The 19495-nt window shown below is 40.9% G+C and overlaps 1 protein-coding gene across 1 annotated transcript in view; it reads left to right on the top strand.

The window, feature by feature from the left end:
* Positions 1–7639, top strand: part of LOC117354870 — a 96019-nt gene extending 88380 nt beyond the window's left edge. Inside the window, exon 9 of the mRNA XM_033932834.1 lies at positions 7530–7639. Within this exon, the coding sequence (XP_033788725.1) occupies positions 7530–7639 (110 nt within the window). The remainder of the gene's footprint in view (positions 1–7529) is intronic.
* The last annotated feature ends 11856 nt before the right edge of the window (positions 7640–19495 follow it).

The following is a 19495-nucleotide window of genomic DNA, read 5'->3' as shown; positions in this document are numbered from 1 at the left end:
CAAAATACGCCGATTCCTACTGCAAATTAGACTGTTGCCTAAATGTAATGAAAGTAGCCCCGGTCACCTTCAAAGCCAAGTTACACACTTGGCTCTCTTCCCTTCTATGGTCAGGTACTTTTCCTGAGGCCCTAGGCCTGATCCTCATCACTCCAATTATAAAAAATCCCAAAGAATCTATCAAGCTAACTTCAAATTACAGACCCATTGCGAACAGTCCCTTCTTTGCAAAGCTGATGGAAGGATTGGTCAACCAGGATTTAGTAACCTATCTGGATAAATTCAGCATTCTAAATGAGAACTAGTCAGGTTTTTGTTCTGGGTACAGCACTGAAACTGTTATTGCCTCACTGCTAGATTCCCTCCATAGTCTATTTAGCCAGGGCACAAGCACTCTAGTCCTGCAATTTGATTTAAATAATGCCTTCGACTTAGTAGATCATGCTATTCTTATGGACTGTCTGGAGTTAATCGGTCTCTCTGGTAATGTGTTAAAATGGTTCCAGGGTTTTTTGAGTAAACGATCATACCAAGTTTACAGTGACAACACTCACTCCTTCAACTGGGTAAACTCATGTGGGGTCCCCTCACTGTTCAATATCTACCTGGCCGCACTGGGGAATCTACTACAAAGTTTAAAAATCAAATTCTACATCTATGCAGAAGACATCACCATAGTCTTTCCACTAACAATCCTAATCCCCGAGATGAAAAATCACCTGGCATCTATCTTAAAGCAAATCAAACTATGGATGACTGATTTCAAACTGAAACTCAATTCAGAGAAAACCAAATTCTTCCTGGCGAGTCCGAACGACAAAAGATTCATCAATTTCCTTGAATGGTCAAGTCTTTCCCATTACAGATTCCATAAAAATTCTGGGAGTGACTCTGGACCGCTACCTTACCCTTGAAGCTCACACAGATTCACTGGTCAGAAAAGGCTTCTCAACATTATGGAAACTAAGAACCATCAGGAAGTACTTCAATGCAACCTCATTACGATTACTGGTGCAATACTCCATTCTAAGCTTATTCGACTACTGTAACATCATTTATCTGGGGTCTTTCAAAAAAACCATCCAAAGACTCTGAATCAACCAAAAATTCAGCAATCCGATTGATCTTTGAGTTAAAAAAATGGGAACACATAACTCCCTACTACCAAAAACTCCACTGGCTGCCCCTGGAAGCAAGAATTCTGTTCAAATTTGCCTGTCTCTGTTTCAAATCTACTCTTGGTTCAGTCCCCACGTACTTGGTTCCCCATTTTAACTTAGATTGCCCATCCAAACCCACATGCAGAGTACATCTGTTCAACCATCCAACACTAAAGGCCTGTGGTTACAAAAGATACCTGAACAGAACACTTGCCTTCCAAGCAGGTCAACTGAATGACTGCCTATATAATATTATCATGCACTCCTCTTCCTACCTAAGTTTCAGAAAATTTGTAAAAACAAACTTGTTTAACCGATTTGTAATCTAAGACCTCTTAAGCCTTATCTCTTCAACTTTAACTGAATTGTTTCCCAAGATCTCTCATGCCTTACCTCTGTATCCTACTCACCTGTATTTTCATGACTTTACATTGTACCTATATTCGCTGATTGTCCAGCCCTTCTTTGTTTTATTCATATATACCGCCTCAAACTACCATGGCTTTGGCGGTATATATGAATAAAATTATTGTTATTATTATAACTTACACCCTTCTTGGCTAGCCCCAGATCTAGGGGATGAACACTCAGGAAATCATAGTACAAATTTAAAAATTGATAAATTCAGTAGCAAAGATCTTGGATGTTATGGAGCCATAGGTTCTTCTACATTGTTGGCTGTCCTGATTAATCATATGAACAAAAACTGTTCTGGTAATGGCTGTAGTAAACATCTACGTGGATGTGCATACTATCACATATTAGCCATAATCCATAGCTACCAGAGCGATTCAAGAAAACTATGTTTCCTGTGCCACTGTGTTCCATGGTCACTGTGTTAAGTATACTGTGACACACTTATACCCTGCTCTGACCGGCAGGGGTATAGTTGTGTTGAATATTGACCTGTCAGAGTGGCCTCCTCAGGTAGGAGGAAGGCTTTTCAGGTTAGAACAGACTAGGCTCCTGCTTAGTCTGCCAGGCCACACTGAGATAACCTTGGCCCAAAAAGGAGGAGACACAATCTTAAGTCAGTTCAAAAACTTGTTCATTAACTTTATTAATGTGTCAGAGTTGTCAGAATGGCTTACAGCTGGCATATGGCATATAATGGCAATTCCCTGGACTTGCCTTGGTTTGCATACAGTCCTTTTCACCAGGGTAACAGAAACACAAAAATGCCATCAAAGTAAATCCACAAAATCATGTGAAATAAACTTCCTAACAAAACCAGGATCCTAAAGTAGTAACAGTCACTTCAGGTTTCAACCTTCAGCTAACCTGGCTGAGGAAGGGTTAGAGTCCAGAGCTGCCTGCTAAACTCATTAGGAGCAGCTGCGTTTCTCAGTTCACGGAGCACAATAGGACAGTAGATAAGCTGCTGAGATATACTAAAGCTTGCATACAGTCAATTCACACCTATCCCAGATACAGTTCTCTTGAACAAACACTGACCTCCGTGCAGCCTTCACAGTGGAACGGAAAGGCTTTACTGATATCTTGCTAATCACCATCAGCTGAGGCTTGGGTTACGGGAGCCAGCACAAGCACAGCCTAGCTACACTCCCTTCAGTAACCAACCTCCATTTCAGCAGGGAAATTGTCAGTTTCCACAAATGGCTCAGAGATCTCCATGGCTTCTGTCCTGTCAGCAGCAGCTGGAGTTGAGCATAAGCAGTCCTCAGCCATTTCTATGTCCTCCCCAACATGGGATTGAGGAGAGAGACTTCTCTCCTGCTCTGTCTCCTTGCGCTGCTGTAGGTCCTGCCCTGCCCGAGGCTCCTCAGCTTCTGCCCGGTCTCTGCTCTCTCTCCTGTGATTCCACGCCCTGTTCTTATCCCAGTTAAAGCCCCACCCCTCTCTCCTAGGAGTCAGGGGGTTGGGCAGAAGATCCCTAGGGAAATCATACAGCTTCCTCCTAGGTGGGAAATGTGTGTACCTTGCAGGATTGGGACTCCATTTCTCAATAAGAGTCCCCACAGGCTTTCTGAAGTACCTATCCTGAGACAGCGCTCTCTGCTGGATATTCTTATGTTCTTCTCTCTCCTGCTCTACCTCACTGTCTGAGGGGTAGTCAGCCATTTCCAAACTTTTACCTTTAATCTGATCAGCCCTTCTGACCAGGGACCGTGTGCTGCTTTTATCCCTTATAGGGACAAAGCTGGCTACAGGTTTGTCACAATACCCACTCATAGCCAACCATGAACCATCACGTAATCATAAATATTGGCATTGCAATGTGATATTTCTCAAACTAAAATCTCCACATCTTTAAAAAAAAACATTCTGTCATTAATGTGGTATCACATGATACTAAAACTGACTCAGAGGAACTTAACCCCTTTGTAGTCTAGGTATTATTCTCAAATTTACTGTAATCCCACTTAGTATCAGAGGGTTACAAATTTAATAAGTTCCCCAAAATTTCTGAACTATTCCAAGGTACTATTATAATTGGTGCTACATTAGCAGCAAGTGGAATGGGAATACAAATATGAGCAGTAATGTTTTAATTGCATAGCTGTATAAAGAGTACCCTCAACCATTAGGTTATGATCCAAAATCTGAACAGATCTGGCAACCTTTAATGTGTGACTCTCATTTTTGTACACTCCTTTAATCTCTGAAGATAGTAGAATAACTACCAAACAAAAGTTTATTCACTATACATATTATTTACAAGTTTATTAAAAATTTGATTGTTTATCATGAATTCTAAACGATGTACAATTAAAATAAGGGGAATACCTGTAGTCATTTAAAAAACCCAGATAAAATGACAAGGACAATAACAGATATACTGGAATGCTGGGAAAAGGGTGAACTACAATGTTATGAGGAAAGAAACATAACAAGGAAGGGACGGGGGAGGGGGAAGAAAATGTAAGATATTTGGAAGTCAAAGTTCAAGGCAGGAGAAAGTTAAAAAGTGAGAGTTTGACAGTTAAATGGACTTAAGACTCAAACATGTCTTTGAATAGAAAATTTTAAGGGCTCCTTTGAACTTATTGCAAATACAGAAATGCTAAGCGGATATAGTGATGTTTTACAAAGATAATCATAGAAGATTTTGTAGTGAGTAATTTTTCAAGTTTTGTGGTTATATTGTAAGTCACTTTCATGAATAAGCCCCCAGATGTAGATTCCCATCATGCTTTCATTATAATGACCTTGGTAGCAGCATTCTAAGTCCAGCATATCTTGGTGGAAGCACTCACCTTACTTCTCTGAGTATGCTCCCTGTTCTTGAATGTCTGAAGATGAGCATCAAGGACATGGACTTTGAAAGACATCGTACAGCCCATTTTACTGTGATTCTTCACTAAATTCTCAACCAGCTCCATATAGTTTTCTGCCTTGTAATTGCCCAGGAAGCCCTGAACCACTATGACAATGCTGTTCCAAGCTGCTTTCTCCTTCCTAGTTAGCTTCTTGAGAAATTTCTTGCACTCCAGGATCTCTTTATCTGTGGTCTGATGAAGACATCAGCTTTGACCTTTGCCTCAGACAGATTAGGGAAGATGTTTTGAAGGTACTTGAAGGCTGCTGACTCCTTATCTAGAGTTGTGACAAATTGTTTCATTAGGCCCAATTTGATGTGCAGTGGTGGCATCAGTACCTTCCGAGAGTCCACCAGTGGTTCCCATTTGATGTTGTTTCTCCCCCACAGAGAATTCAATCTGCTGTGGCAAGTCCCACCTTTGGCAGTGCACCTTTGTGTTCCTGCTGTCCCAAAGGCAGGGATAGCAGGGAAACTTAGTAAAATCGCCTTGGAGATCCATTAGGCATGCCACCATTTTGAAGTCTCCAATGACTGTACTCTTCATACTTCAAGGTGCCTAGTAAGATCTTGATGCTATTGTAATCCTCTTTGAGGTGCACTGAATGAACCAGTGGAAGAGATGAGTACTTATTCCCATTATAGAGTAGCACAGCTTTTATGCTCCTGGATGAGCTGTCAATGAAGAGACGTTGCTCTTTCAGGATATAGGCATTCCAATTGCCACAAAGAGACTGGTCACATTGTGGCAGAAGCAGAGCCCATTTTGATGGGTGAAGAAGGTGGAAAACGCGTGGTGGCACTTCCTGTGATCTGTGATTTGCACACTTTCATCTAAGTTCCACTGCTTGAGCCTAGATGTCAAAAGTTCGATATTGGACTTGGTGAGACCAAGATCTCTGATCAAGTTGTTGATGTCTTTTTAGTTTGGATAATATGGGTTTCTCTCAACATTGGCTCCACCATTGATATTGTAAACTGGATCTACAATGTCTCCCTCACTCTCTGACTTGCTGCTCTTTTTTGAAGACAGCTACTCTCTATCTCTGTGGGAGTGGATATGGGGAGCTCAGGGCAATGGATGAAGAAATGTCTGGATAAGTGATTGCAAACGCATGCTTGCCAGTTCGACGTTTGGAAGGGTCCATGCAGAAGTAGCAGTTGCTTAAGTGGTCAGTGGGTTCCCACCAAATTCTTGGGAATAGTAAACTTCATGGCTCTTTTCACCTCTGTACCATCCTGTAGAAGAACAAAATGAAATTGTGGTAATGAAAACAATACATTTATTTCACCTATGACTAATGTATACGAGATTCTCACAACATATTTCATATATTTTCAAATAACATTGAAATGTTTACAATTTAAATATTTTTTTCAAAATTAAACATTCTAAAATTTTATAGCTGAAAATTTTACCATTTTATTATATAGTGTTATCTTGTTTTTGGGGTTTTAAAATTGTATGCTAGTAGTTTTATGATGTTTTAGTTTTGTTCTGCTAGAATATATTATGTAAGGGCCCCTTTTACAAAGCCACGTTAGGAAGTCCAGGTGCGATGCAGCTCATAGGAATTGAAAGGGCTGCATCTCATTTGCCATTTAGGACTTGCTTTGTAAAAAGTACCCTATTATATTATTGAATTTGATTTTATTATGATTTTTTTTGTTATCTTGATAATTGTGCTATAACTTTGGATATGCTATAACTTTGGATATGTGTACTAAACATCATGCATGATTATTTTTAGAAATGCAGAAACATGATATGTATTTAAATAATACTTGCTAAATTTTACTAACCCCCCCCCCTCCTTTTATGAAGCCGCGTTAGCACTTTTTATTGCTGGTCACGGCAGTAAAAGCTCCGACGCTCAAAGAATTCCTATGAGTGATGAAACTTTTACCCCTGCAGTTGGCGATAAAAAACATTAAAGCGGCTTCATAAAAGGGGGGGGGTAATCATTTGATATTATAGCAGACCCTCTACAACAAACTGTCTTCTCTTCCTAAAGAAATCCCTCCATTTTGCTATAGTAGCCAAAAACTAGCAATTAGTTATGAAGAGGAACCACTTAATATTCTTGACTGTTTTACAATTTTACTTTATCAGTTATGTAATATCTTGTAAATTGTATTTATGATCCTGCAATAATGATGTCATTTGTTTGTGTACAGATTCAAAGTCTAAACCTTCCCGATCATTGGGGTAAGTTACTGTATATATTGGTCATATTTTTCATATACAATTTAAAATTATAAATTGAGTGTAGTTGATGGTGAAGGCAGGCAAAGACAATGATCGGCCAAGGAACAAAGTACTCAAGTAGAAGTGTAGAGAACAGTATGAGTAAGGTTAACATATTTGTGAAGACAAAAAAGAGGATACATGACGCTGCCCCACCCCCCACCTTTCACTCATTTCCTTAGTTTCCCTTCCCATTCTTTATATCCTTTTACCTGCACCGACTTCCTGTTCCTGCATAGGCAGGACCTGTGGAGAGGTGGCTTCCTGGGCATGTCGATGGCAGCAGGCTCACCTTATTGCTGCTGCTATGCTGCCTGAAGATTCAATGCAGTGGCCAGGGAAGAGATAGGTGGGGGAGTTGGGAGAACTGACTAAACTCGGACAGACTCCCCCTGTCTAAAAAACCCATCCAGACACCCAGACAGTACTCTGTAAAGACATACTATGGTAACCCTAAATATGAGTAGAAATGTTAGAAATGCTCACAAGCATACACCTGTATTAATGCAAGACACCCCAATGAAGTAGCAAATGAGTTTATTATTGTGCTTCTTGCAGGAAGGGTGTCCAACAAAGGGAGGCACACCCTTCCCTTTTTCAGCATCAGCTTATATATTTTCTGAACATCATTTTCCTGTCCATCAAATCCTGTCCACTTGTCTGATTGGGGAAGACAAAAGTGGCTCATAACTATCCCCTCAATCCAAGTACCCCATGTGCTAAGGACCCCCTACTCCTGTTTATAGTTTTCCTTACATTCTACAAGACATGGGTCAGCATGCCCCCCCATTTCAACAGCCCTGGTGCCCAGAGGCTCAACTCCCCTATCTTTGTTCTGCAGGCTTCACCTCCTCCATTCTGTCCACTATCAGCAACTTGCTGACTTATAGTTCAACTGCCAGTGTTATCCTTGGTTCCCCCTTTTTCATGTTACAGTATATTAAAAAGTAAAGAAAACATATTTTATTCTATTCAAGCTCTTAAGACTACAGATGCATCCTACCTTTATAATCCACTAAGCATATACAAGTTTGTTACCTCTGATTACCTTAATCCCCTAACCAATGAATCACCATATAAATCGACACTTTTCAGCAAGTTAGCCCTAACATATTCTGGCAATATATATCCATATAATGCCGGTAACCATATAAAATCTACAAGTCCCTGTTCCTGACATTACCCTATGTGCACCCATTAAGGTATCAATGAGTTTGTGTATGTGTGTGTTATGTTATCTATTCCCTAAATTATGTGTTAATACCTTTTTCTAACTGTCTATATATTATTACATCCTGCAATAATTAACACCATGCAACTGTTTGATAAATAATATATGAGTATGTATACTCTTTTATATTATAAAGTTATTTCTTGTTATATTTCTCACAGAAAGATACAATGGGGAATTAGAGGTTAAAATTTTGTGTCTCTTAGTGAGTACTTTAAAATGTATCCTATACTCCAATGGGAGCCAATGATGCTGTTTCAGAAGTGGGGGAGACATGATCATGGCAGCTAACTTGGCAAAGGACCCTAATTGCAAGATTTTGCACACTTTGAAGTCTTCAGAGAAGAGATTATGGTAGACCAATATAAGTGACACTACAATAATCAAGTCTAGATGTGACATGTGCCAACAGAAAAGAGATTTATGATGATTTGTCCAAAACAGACTATATAGATAGGAATTACCTGAGAGCATGAAAACATAATTTTACTTTGACACTTACATGGGGCTCAAAAGACATAGATTTGCAATCCAAAATGACCCAAGGTATCTGAATTTAGTAACCATGGTTAGGGGAGATCTTTTCAAAAGAGGCCCCAAAATTAGAGCAATTATCTAGCAGCCTACAGATAGATGATGTGACATTGAATACAAGGAGGTTGTCTAAAAGCCAATCTGATTACAAGCAGTGGTGTACATAGGGTATGTGATACCCGGGGTCAATCATTTTTTAACACCCCCCCAAACAAAATATTTTTAGTAATTTTATTTATTTATTTTTATAGCCTATCCTCCCCAGAGAGCTCAGAACAGGTTACAGTTTAATATTCACAATGTAACGATATAACATTACATAGGATTACAACCTCTCCCATGCCTGTGCTATGGTGTAAACCAGGGGTGTCCAACCTTATGGCTTCCCTGGGCCGCATTGGCCGAAAAAAATGTTTCTGGGGCCGCAACAAACGCGCAAATGCTGCAGCAAGACAGAGGAAGGAGCTGGCAAGACAGTAAACACCCGGGAGCAGCAGAGAAAAACACTGCATCACCCTCGACCAGGGCCGCACAAAATATTTCATGGGGCCGCATGCGGCCCTCGGGTTGGACACCCCTGGTGTAAACAAAATAAGCAAACAAAAAAAAGACTTTACCTCTCTCTGTTAAGTTCTAGCTCACGCTTGCTGTCTAACACCAGCTCTGGCAATATACACATTTCAAATCTGACATATTGTAATCACAAAATAGAAAATAAAATTACTTTTTCTACCTTTTGTTGTCTGGCACTTTATTATTCAAATCATGTTGGTCCTAGGATCTGGTTTCTATTTGTCTTCTGTTAACTCGCTCGCCATGGTCTCCTGCCCATTTGACATTTTCTTCTTTCTCCGTGCTCACCATTCATCTTCCATCTCTGTATCTTCCCTTCAATTGCCATATCCAACACTTCTGTTTCTTTCCCAGTGTCTACCATCTTTCTCAGGTCTTATGCCCTGGGTCAAACCTCTCTATTCCTCTCCATGCAGTATCTCTCCCTTCCTCCCCTCCATTATCATGTGCAACATTTTGTTCTCTCTCCCCATGCACCATCTTTCCCTGCCCTCCACACTATATACATTTCTCCTTCTCTCTTCTACATGCATGTCTCCCTCCCCTCCACAATATGCAGAATTTCTCCCTCTCTCCCTTTTCTACCTCTTAGTTGCATATCTCTTTCTTTTCTCCAGTCTATGTCCAACAGTTCTTCCTCTATCCTCCCTCCCATCCCCCTGTGCAGTACCACTGGACCCGACTGAACCTCCCCACCCACCCATTAGATTTGACATTCCTTCAAGCCTCCAATGAAAGCAGTACCGGTGTCAGTGGCCGACAGCACCAAACAGGCTGTTTGCGGCCTACTATGCTAGAGCTTCTCTCTGCTGCATCATCAGCGAAGCAGCAGAGGGAAGGCCCTAGTGGCCGAGCCACAAGAAGCCTGGCCAGAGTTCTGCCTCCACCAGCTGGCCATCGCCACTGCTGCTGCTGCTGCTTTAGAAGGCAGGCCTGGAGGTAAGTGAGTTCTCACTTTGTCGGCATCCTTAACTCACTGCTCTGCTGGCGTCGAGCCTTCCTCTCTGCTGGTCCTGCCTACATCCTGCTTCCATGAAGGCAGGACCCAGCAGAGAGGAAAACCCGATGCCTGCAGAGCAGCGAAGTTTCTGGACCATGACTCCAACCCTGGGAATACCACCTCATGGTCTGCAGCTGAGGCGGACCATCCTCCTCCCCCCCTCCCCCCTTTGGTACACCATTGATTGCATGCCAGAGATATCAGGAACATCAGGATCCATATAGTGAACAATAAGGATATCATCAGCATAGAAATGGGCTGAGAGTCCTAGTTATTGAAGGAGAAGTGTTAATAGACTTAAAAAATGTTAAAGAATATTAGTACAAGAACAGAGTCCTGCAGTAGGAAAGAAGGAGAGCCTGAAATGAAGATTTAGCAGTCAAGACTGAATGTTCTGTCTGTCAATAAAGAAGTAAACCAGAATGGCTTACTTCTTTTTTGACAGAAGTAGCAGAATGATGTGTAAATCAATTGAAAATAGGAAAGGAACTCCATAAAATATAGGACAGAGATCAACAATCATACATCACAAGGGGGAGGGACATATACTTGGGCAAAGTATGGAAAGGATATGGATGGGGCTCCCACTTAATGTGCATAACGTACAGAACATTGTACAGTACACACATCCCTGCCCCATTTACATAACAAACATTTATGCCAGGTCTATGGGTGATGTAACTGTGGACTTATGGTGATGTAACTGTGGACACCGATACTGTGTTACGCTAGTATTTTATAATGGAATCTGGGCAAAAGCTGTTAACTTTGAGGCACCTAAATGAAGGCACACAGTTGTAGAATTACCTCCTTTGTGTCTAAAATGCAAGCTTTTGTGGTTTTTTTTTTTTTTTTTTAAGATCTGGAAGATCACTAACTGCAAATGCTAGAAGAATAAGGATGGCATTAAAGGACTCTGAATTTAAAGCTGATGATCTGCCCCCGTGGCTTGCATTTCTGTGGGATCAGTATGGTGAGTTGCGTGTTACTCAGTTTTAAGTTAACCCAAAACAGATAACCTGCTGTTGTAGCATCTTCTCGTAGCTCCTGAAAATGTAACAGAAGCAATTTAACCTATGAGTATCTCTCCCTTAATTTGGAACATCAGCGAAAAAACAAGCAGTCCTGAAAAATAATAATCACAAACAAAAGTATATGAGTATAAAGTGGGGGAGGGTCCTCAGACTTTACAACATGTAAATAGGGGTAGAACACACACCCTGTGCAACAGAGTTGTCACTCAATAAACCCACAAGGGTAGATATTGTGAAACATCCCTGGACCCTTCCCGTAGTATAAGTGAGTCAAAAAATGAGTGATTTTAAGCAAAATAAATGTGTTCCAAAATCAGGATTGCATTAAATCGCTGCTGATCAATCAGAGAAAGTAAGTATCCAAAGTAAGCGTCCAAAGTAAGTATCAACGCAAAAAACAGTGTATACAGATTTATAACACTGCTTGAAGAAGCCAAAAATATAAACACAGCACTTATCTTGGGAAATTAAAAATCAAAGCCTATCAACTGCTTCGCATGCTTTTTAAAGTCCAGAAGCAATTCAAACATTTGCTCTGCTGGTATTTGCATGAGCCAAATTTGCATGCTTCCCACCTCCATTATATGCAGATCTCTCTCATGCATATTCATTAGGGATATCTTGAAAACCTAACTGGCTGGGGGTCCCCCAAACCACTGCTCTAGTTAAACAAAAGTAAATTCATTTAGCAGGATCCATACTCACTCCCACTTTATCACAGCATTATGATGAATGGCTGTCAGTTTTTTCATGCAATAAACGTAACACAACTTAAATCTCCAGAGTGACAAGGAAGGGACTCCCATGTTCTTCCAACGGGTGGCCAATGTCAATTTAGCTGCATTCAGACACATTGCACTAACTCCCCCTTTTACAAAGCTGTGTTAGGCTTTTTTATTGCCAGCTACGGTGGTATTAGCTCCAACGGTCATAGAATTCCTATAAGCATCGGAGCTAATACTGTCGTGGCCAGCGATAAAAAAAAAGCCTAATGCAGCTTTGTAAAAGGGGGGGGGGAAGGTAATTTTGTTTGGGCTTTTTAAAACCTGGAATTTCTCTATTAAATAAAACAATCTCAGGATCTCATGAAACTGACTACCTTGTAAGCCTTTTTATTTGATTTTGCATACTCTTCCATAAAGCTCTGCACGCAGTTGAAAAGGTCTAATTAGGACTGAAATAATAAGAATTCACATACTTACTATGGGTCATTTTCAAGTTTGCTTGCCTTTGCTTCAAAACCATGACAGGTTCATCCCCAACCTAACTGTCTCACCAATTCGAATTCCTAGGCACAACTAATACATGCAGTACCTACTTATTTGCTTTTCTGTCCCTAAAGGGCTGCACCTACAAGAGATTCCTCGACAAAACACTATATTTCCAAGCAGGCAAATGGAACAAATGTCTAACCAACTTCATCTCAAACATACTCTTGTACCAAATGTTTAGAAAGTCAATAAAAACCTATCTATTTGACAAATTTCTCTGACCCCACCTCAACCTGATGCACTCCCAATATACATCCAGATAAACCTGTCTAAACTTAACAAAGTTCGTTGTAATGTTGCTGTCTGTATACAGTCTCTTCCCTTGTAAACCGCTTAGAACTGTTTGTGGTATGGCGGTATATACAAATAAAGTTATTATTATTAATATGGAGGAAAAAATATTTCAGAAACCTTCAAAATAGATTTCACTTCTTGTCTGCTTCTTATAAGTTTCACTTGTCTATCTTCGGTCTTCTAGTACCTATTTAGGCTTTAGAAGTCATTTGAAAACATATTTGTTCACCAAAAACATAGGAAACTATAAGTCATTCTATTCAATTGTTACAACTTTCTCTTTTGTAAACTGCATAGAGCTTCACGGTCCTGCGGTATATAAGTAGAATGTTATGTTATGTTTGCATGCTTGAGGAAGCCTAACGGAATGGTGAAATGGGCTGCATTGAATTTTAAAAAGTTTCAAGTTTCAAGTTTTATTAAGAATTTGTTATCCCGCCTTTTTAAATTACAAAGCGGCTTTACAGTTTATTAAAAACAGAAAACAGGGCATACAGACATACTAAAATTAGTAACTAATTTTTATCCAATAAAGACATCTACAAAGTCTCGCATATCAAACTCACATGAGAGGAAAAAGGTTAGAACTACAATAAACAGAAAGAAAAGAACAGTTAAAGGGGAAAAAAAACAGAAGGTAAGAGGTAAAAATTTAACCTGTATTGCTATAATTGCCACAAAAGCTGGGCTAAAAATCAATTTAAATGTCCTTAAAAGGACAATCATAATGCAAATGTATCGTTAAAAAGCATTGCTTTTAAGCTGGTTTTGAATTTATCTAATGTGCAGATCTGTTGTAAGTATGCCAGTACTGAATTCCAGAGCAGTAACAGAGAAAATATTATTGCACATAATATTGATAATTTTTAGCAATGGAGTTGTTAGCAAATTTTGATTTGATGACAAGAGAGTACATTGTGAGATTAGGGATACTAGAAATCTATTGATGAATTCCAGCTGTTCTGTTTGTCTAGTTTTGAAGGTTAGCAGCATTATTTTATAGGTGATGAGATGGGGAATAGGCAGCCAGAGTGCTTTTACCATCAGAGGCATAACATGGTCAATTTTTTTTGTGAATAATTTTGACGGCGGTGTTCTGGATAATCTGAAGATGTTGAATTTCCTTTTTTGTAATTCCCTTAAATAGGGCATTGCCATAATCTAGGCAAGAGATTACTAAAGAATGAGTGAGAATGTTAAGCAAGGATTGGTCTAGATATTTTGCAAGAGAACGAATCATGCGGAGACGGTGAAAGCATTTCCTTACGACTGAACTGATGTGATTATGGAATGTAAGTTTCTCATATAGAGTAATCCCCAAAAGCTTCATAGTTTTATATGACTGAACTGGGATAGACCTAAATTCAATGGGTGAGAGTAGCGATTGACCATACCTGAGTGGGAAGACCATGGATTTGGACTTGTTTACATTAAGAGAGAGCATATTAGTGTAGAGCCAGTCACTTATTTTTTCTAATTTTTTATTGATAGTAAGAATATCATCAATGTTAGTGAGATCAATTGGGTGTGTTAATTGTATGTTGTAGGCATATGCAAAGACGGTGAAGCCGACAGACTGCCCAAGGGACCAGGAAAATATTGAAAAAAAATTAAATTATGCAATAACCCGAAGAGAGCTAGCGAAATGCAACATTGCTTGTTGGATAGTTTGTCCATACACAGTGCACTGCTCGGCCTTTAGTCGAGTGGCAGCCACGAGATCAGATACATGGACGCTCCATTGCAAGATTGCACCATCGTAGAACAATGTGCAGTAGTGTGCTTTCTTTGGGCAGAGGGAGTGAAATGTGTAGAAATTCACCATTGGATATTGACTCAGTATGGAGCATCATGAATCAATGAAAGATTTATGAGTGGGTAAAAAAGTTTAAAGCAAGAACAGGTGTAACCACAAAAGGTCGTTCTGGTCGTCCATCAACATCGCACATTCACAAGGCAGATGCCTTGATTAGAGAAGACTGACGAATAACGGTGTCTCAATTGGCTGCAAATTTGGATATCAGCTATGTATCTGGTTTTGCCATAATACATGATGATTTGGGATACAGAAAAATTTGTGTACAATGGGCTCTCAAACAACTTACTGATCTGCATAACAGTGTGTGGCAGTTGTGACCCAATTCCTGAGACCATATGAAGATCCAAGTATTCTGGAAAGAATTGTCATCGGCGATGAGACATGGGTGCATCACTGCAAACCGGAGAGCAAAAGACAAAGCATGATGAAGTAAAGGAAGCAATGCTTACCTGGGTTCAGGAACAGCTAAAAATCTTCTTCTTTGCAGGAATTCAGAAGCTAGTTGAATGATACAACAAATGTGTCATCTTGCATGGGGATTATGTGGAAAATGATCTATTCAATTGTTCAATTACTTCTATTAAAGCCTTTAAATGTATTTTGCCTTTACTTGTGATTTACCTTCATATTTTGTACCTGAGGCAATAGAGAGTTAAAATAAGCCTATATTATAATACAATGTTCAGCCTTGATATATACTCTTCATACAGACATGCATATATAAACTTTTCTTATGTTATGAGAGAGTTAAAATGTTAAATATTTTAAAATATTAACACTATTTTCTTTTTTAAAAATGTGTTTGATTGTAGATGTGTCTGATATGTCTGGAGGCAGGTAAGACTATATGAATGATTTATAAAGTGAAATTTTTCCCAACAAATGGTTTAAGCAAATTTGTAGCAATGTAAACTGGAAAACATCAAACTAATATTTAATATTTTATGAAGTCAATAAAACATAAATATCTATTTACTGGTGATTATTTAACCTGCAGCAGTTTGTGCTTTTTCAAAACATTGACAAAACCCTGGATATTCAATGCCAGAACATATCTGGGCACCCTCCTGCTGGAGATCTTTGGGGGGGGGGGCGTTGGGGAGGGGTTGGGTACCCTCCTGCCGTGATCGTTAGGGGGGCGGGTTCTGTCAGTAGGAAGGGTTGAGCACCTTCCTGCCGGCGATTGTGGATTTTGTCGGCAGGAGGGGTTGGGCACCCTCCTGCCGCTTTTGTTGGGTGGGGGGGGTTGGGGAGGGGTGACTTGCAGCCATAGCTGCGGCCGCTATACTAATCGCGGCAGGGAGATCCTTGCCTTGTCTACTTACCATGTAGGCCAGCATTTTGCTAGCCTACATTGTAAGCGTCTCCAGCTCTGCTAGGGAGACGCGTAGGGCCGCCTAGGTTCACTTAAGGCTACTGCCTAGCCTTAGGTGAGCTTAGGCAGGCTTGTGGGCCTCTCTAGGCTCCCTAGAGGCGTCTTCAATATAGGCAGCCTGCCTGGGGAGCATTTTTTTTTTTTTTTTTTTTTAGAAAACATGCCTCCTGATTGGCTGATTGGACAGCTGTAGGATACCTACAGCTGCCTACAATCGAGAGCACTTTGTAGAATCAGGGCCTGAATGTCTGTATCTGACCGGATAAGTTTTAGCCACCTGAGCTTACTCAATATCAGTTAAGACCTGCATAAGGGGATCATTCTTTCACCCTCTGTCCCTAATTCTGATTCCCCCCTCTTGCCCTCTCCAACAAGCTCTGACTCAACAAGATCTTCTCCTTCCCCCCTATCAAGAGAGGTTTTCTCCCCAGTAAAGGCCCTGCCCCCAGTCCAACCTCCAAGAGTAGCCCCTTTCCCACATCCAAGCAGGCTCCCCCCTCCAGTCCTAGCTGGAAATCTGTAGTGGGCATGTAGGTTTTTGGGGCATGAGCAAACCCCAGTTGCTCTTACCCCTGATGACTGTGAATGCAATATAGGCACCATGACCTCTAACCTAGACTATGCAAAAGACAGAATGGAATTGTCCGAACCAGAATGATGTGCACTAATGAAAGTGTCCTCCAACTCATCTGATAATACAAAAGCCTTTATTCATCCAATAACACAAAAGTTCATCCAACAACTCAATGACTCGACATATACATGTTTCATCCAACGGGCCTGCCTCAGGATTCTTAATAGCCTCCAATGCCAATGGGAATTGACGTGGTGTCAACTCACAAAGGTGTTGCCAAACTTCAACAGAAACAATTAAGGAATGAACAAGCAGAAAATACTTGTGACGATTGCTTGGAAACAAAGCAAGGTTACCGGTGTTGGAGGCTCTTAAGACTCCTGAGGCAGGCCCGTTGGCCAAAATATGTACATGTCGAGTCAGTGAGTCATTGGATGAACTTTTATGTTATTGGATGAATAAGGGCTTTTATACTATCAGATGAGTTGGAGAACACTTTCATTAGTGCACATCAAAGGGCAGACAAATGCTGGGTTGCATCAGAAGGAGCTTCATCAGCCGAAAGCCGGAAGTCATACTACCGTTATACACATCCATGGTGAGACCTCACCTGGAGAACTGTGTTCAATTTTGGAGGCCACATTATCAAAAAGATGTGAAGAGGATGGAGTCGATACAGAGAATGGCCATTAGGATGATCTCAGGACTTAAAGACATCCCATATGAAGAACGCCTAACCAGACTGCGCTTATATTCTCTCGAGGAACGCAGAGAAAGGGGGGACATGATAGAAACATTTAAATACATCATGGGTCACATCAAAGTGGAGGAGGAAATCTTTTTTCTGAAGGGCCCCACGGCGACAAGAGGGTATCCACTAAAACATAAGGGAGGAAGATTTCATGGTGACACCAGGAAATACTTTTTCACCTAATGGGTGATTGATCAATGGAATGATCTTCCCCGCCAGGTGGTCGAGGCCAGTAGCGTGCTCGACTTCAAGAGTCGATGGGACAAACAGGTGGGAGTACTGCTCAAACAATAGATACTCCAGGGAAGAAGGGTTCTTGAGTAGGCAGACTATTTGGGAGGGAAGTTTCTTGAGTGGGCAGACTTGTTGGGCCGTGAGCCCTTTTCTGCCGTCATATTCTATGTTTTTATGTTTCTATCATTCTGGTTCGGACTATTCCATTCTGTATTTTGCATATTTATATTTGTGGTTTTGTTTTCCCCTGTTTTGGTCTTCTAACCTAGACTCACAGGATCAGCCCATTTAAATTGTTTTGAAGATTGACTCCTTAATTCCTCAAATTTCCAAAGCCAAGTAAGTTACATTAAGTTAAAATTGGTATGTCCCTTTCTGGTATGCCAGATTTAAGGGCCTTATTTGCTAGCCTGCTTTTAGTTATGAGTCCTTGTATTAATGTAGGTCTGTAAACAAGTAAGGCCCTAAATTGTATTTGAGGGAATGGAAAGTTAAATAGCCTGACTAATGTCACAAGAAGCATTGGTGAAATTTGAAGGCTAGTTTCCTTGGCTGACAGCCCACTGCTTGAACCAGTAGACTACTAATTCACATCTTTCCTGCTTTTCACCTTTCTCATTATGTCTTGCCATACCTTGGTGAGCCCATGCAAGGTCACCATACTTACAGTAGAAAAAAGGCATTATGTTTATTTATTTAGCATACAAAGGCAGCATCTACAGACATCAGGAGTGTTTCTGGCTGTTGCAAGATAGCAGTGCCTACTGACCAGTTAATAGAGATCTGACATATGCTCTAGACTAGAGAGTTGCGCGGGGACAGAAATCAAACCCGTCCCCACCCGTCCCTGGAAGAATCAAACCCGTCCCCACCTGTCCCCGCTGGAATCAAATCCGTCCCCACCATCCCTATAAACTTCAGAAGTAGTTATTTCATTTAATTATACTACTGAATTAAAGGCTCTGGTAGAGACCCATTTATATATAAGCAAAGACACTTTATTAATTTGGAAATGTTAATTGGGAAGAATACATACTTTGTAAATGGGTTCTACCAGAGCCTCCAATGTAAATATAAAATATAAATACTCAGCTGATGAGGACCCTCAAGCTGTCAGCTGAGGACTTCCTCTGCAGTTGTCCGGGTGTCCCTTTTGCCAAGATTGGCAGGCAGCAGTAGCGTCCGAGACACAGATGCTGGCACCTCAGTGGCTCATGGATGCTGCGCTTGGTGGAGGGGAGTTCTGTCTGTCTTTAGAGGAGGTCCTCTGCTGGCGGAGCTTGAGGATCCCCAGCCACAGCAAGGGCCAGCAATTACTTCAATACTGTAGAAATAAAACCAGAAATGCATTTCCTTTTCTTTTGAACACAATACAAAGACATCTGCTATATACATTTCCCAAAGCTAATATATTTTAGTCAATAAATTCCGTTTTTTACCTTTGGAAACTTATTTTTCCATCAAGTTGGTCCCAGGTTATTTTTCACGCTATCCCATATTCTGTAAATTCTTCTGTTACTGTCCATTGGTTCCTCCTACCATAGTCCAGCATTTATCTCTTTCTCATCTTTCGCCCCTGCCCACCAGCCCCATGCCTGACATTTCTCCTGTTCTATCACCACTCTCCAGCACTATGCCACATCTCTCCCTCCTTTCCCTTCACCACTATGTCCAAAATTCCTCTCTCTTGCTTCCCTTCCAATCTGTCCCACTGTTCCCTTTCCACTACATTTCTCCCTCTCATTTTTCTCTTCCCTTTCATCTGTAACTCATTCCCTCCCTATGACCAAAAATTATCTTCTTTCTTCCATTCCTTGTGTACACGACCATCTCTTTCCCTCTCACTGACAAACCCACGCCTAATTCTCCCTTTCTATTCCCTCCCCCACCTCAGCATCTCTTTCCCTCCCTTCCTTTCTCCCAAGTTCATGCCTTATGTGTCCCAAAACGCACTCCCTCTTCAACCCCTCCCTTCTGTGTCCTGTGCTGGCCTCCCACATTCGAGTCCAGATAACAGTAGGGGTTGGAGGCAGCTCGAGCCGAGAGGCTCGTCTTCTTTTCCTGCCAGCAGCATGCCACACGTAGCTGACCCTGAAGTCTTCCCCCGTTGTCTGAGG

Source organism: Geotrypetes seraphini, chromosome 2, assembly GCF_902459505.1.
Source record: "Geotrypetes seraphini chromosome 2, aGeoSer1.1, whole genome shotgun sequence".
Taxonomy (NCBI): domain Eukaryota; kingdom Metazoa; phylum Chordata; class Amphibia; order Gymnophiona; family Dermophiidae; genus Geotrypetes; species Geotrypetes seraphini.
Note: the sequence above shows the minus strand (reverse complement) of the source record. Positions and strands in the feature narration are given on the sequence as shown.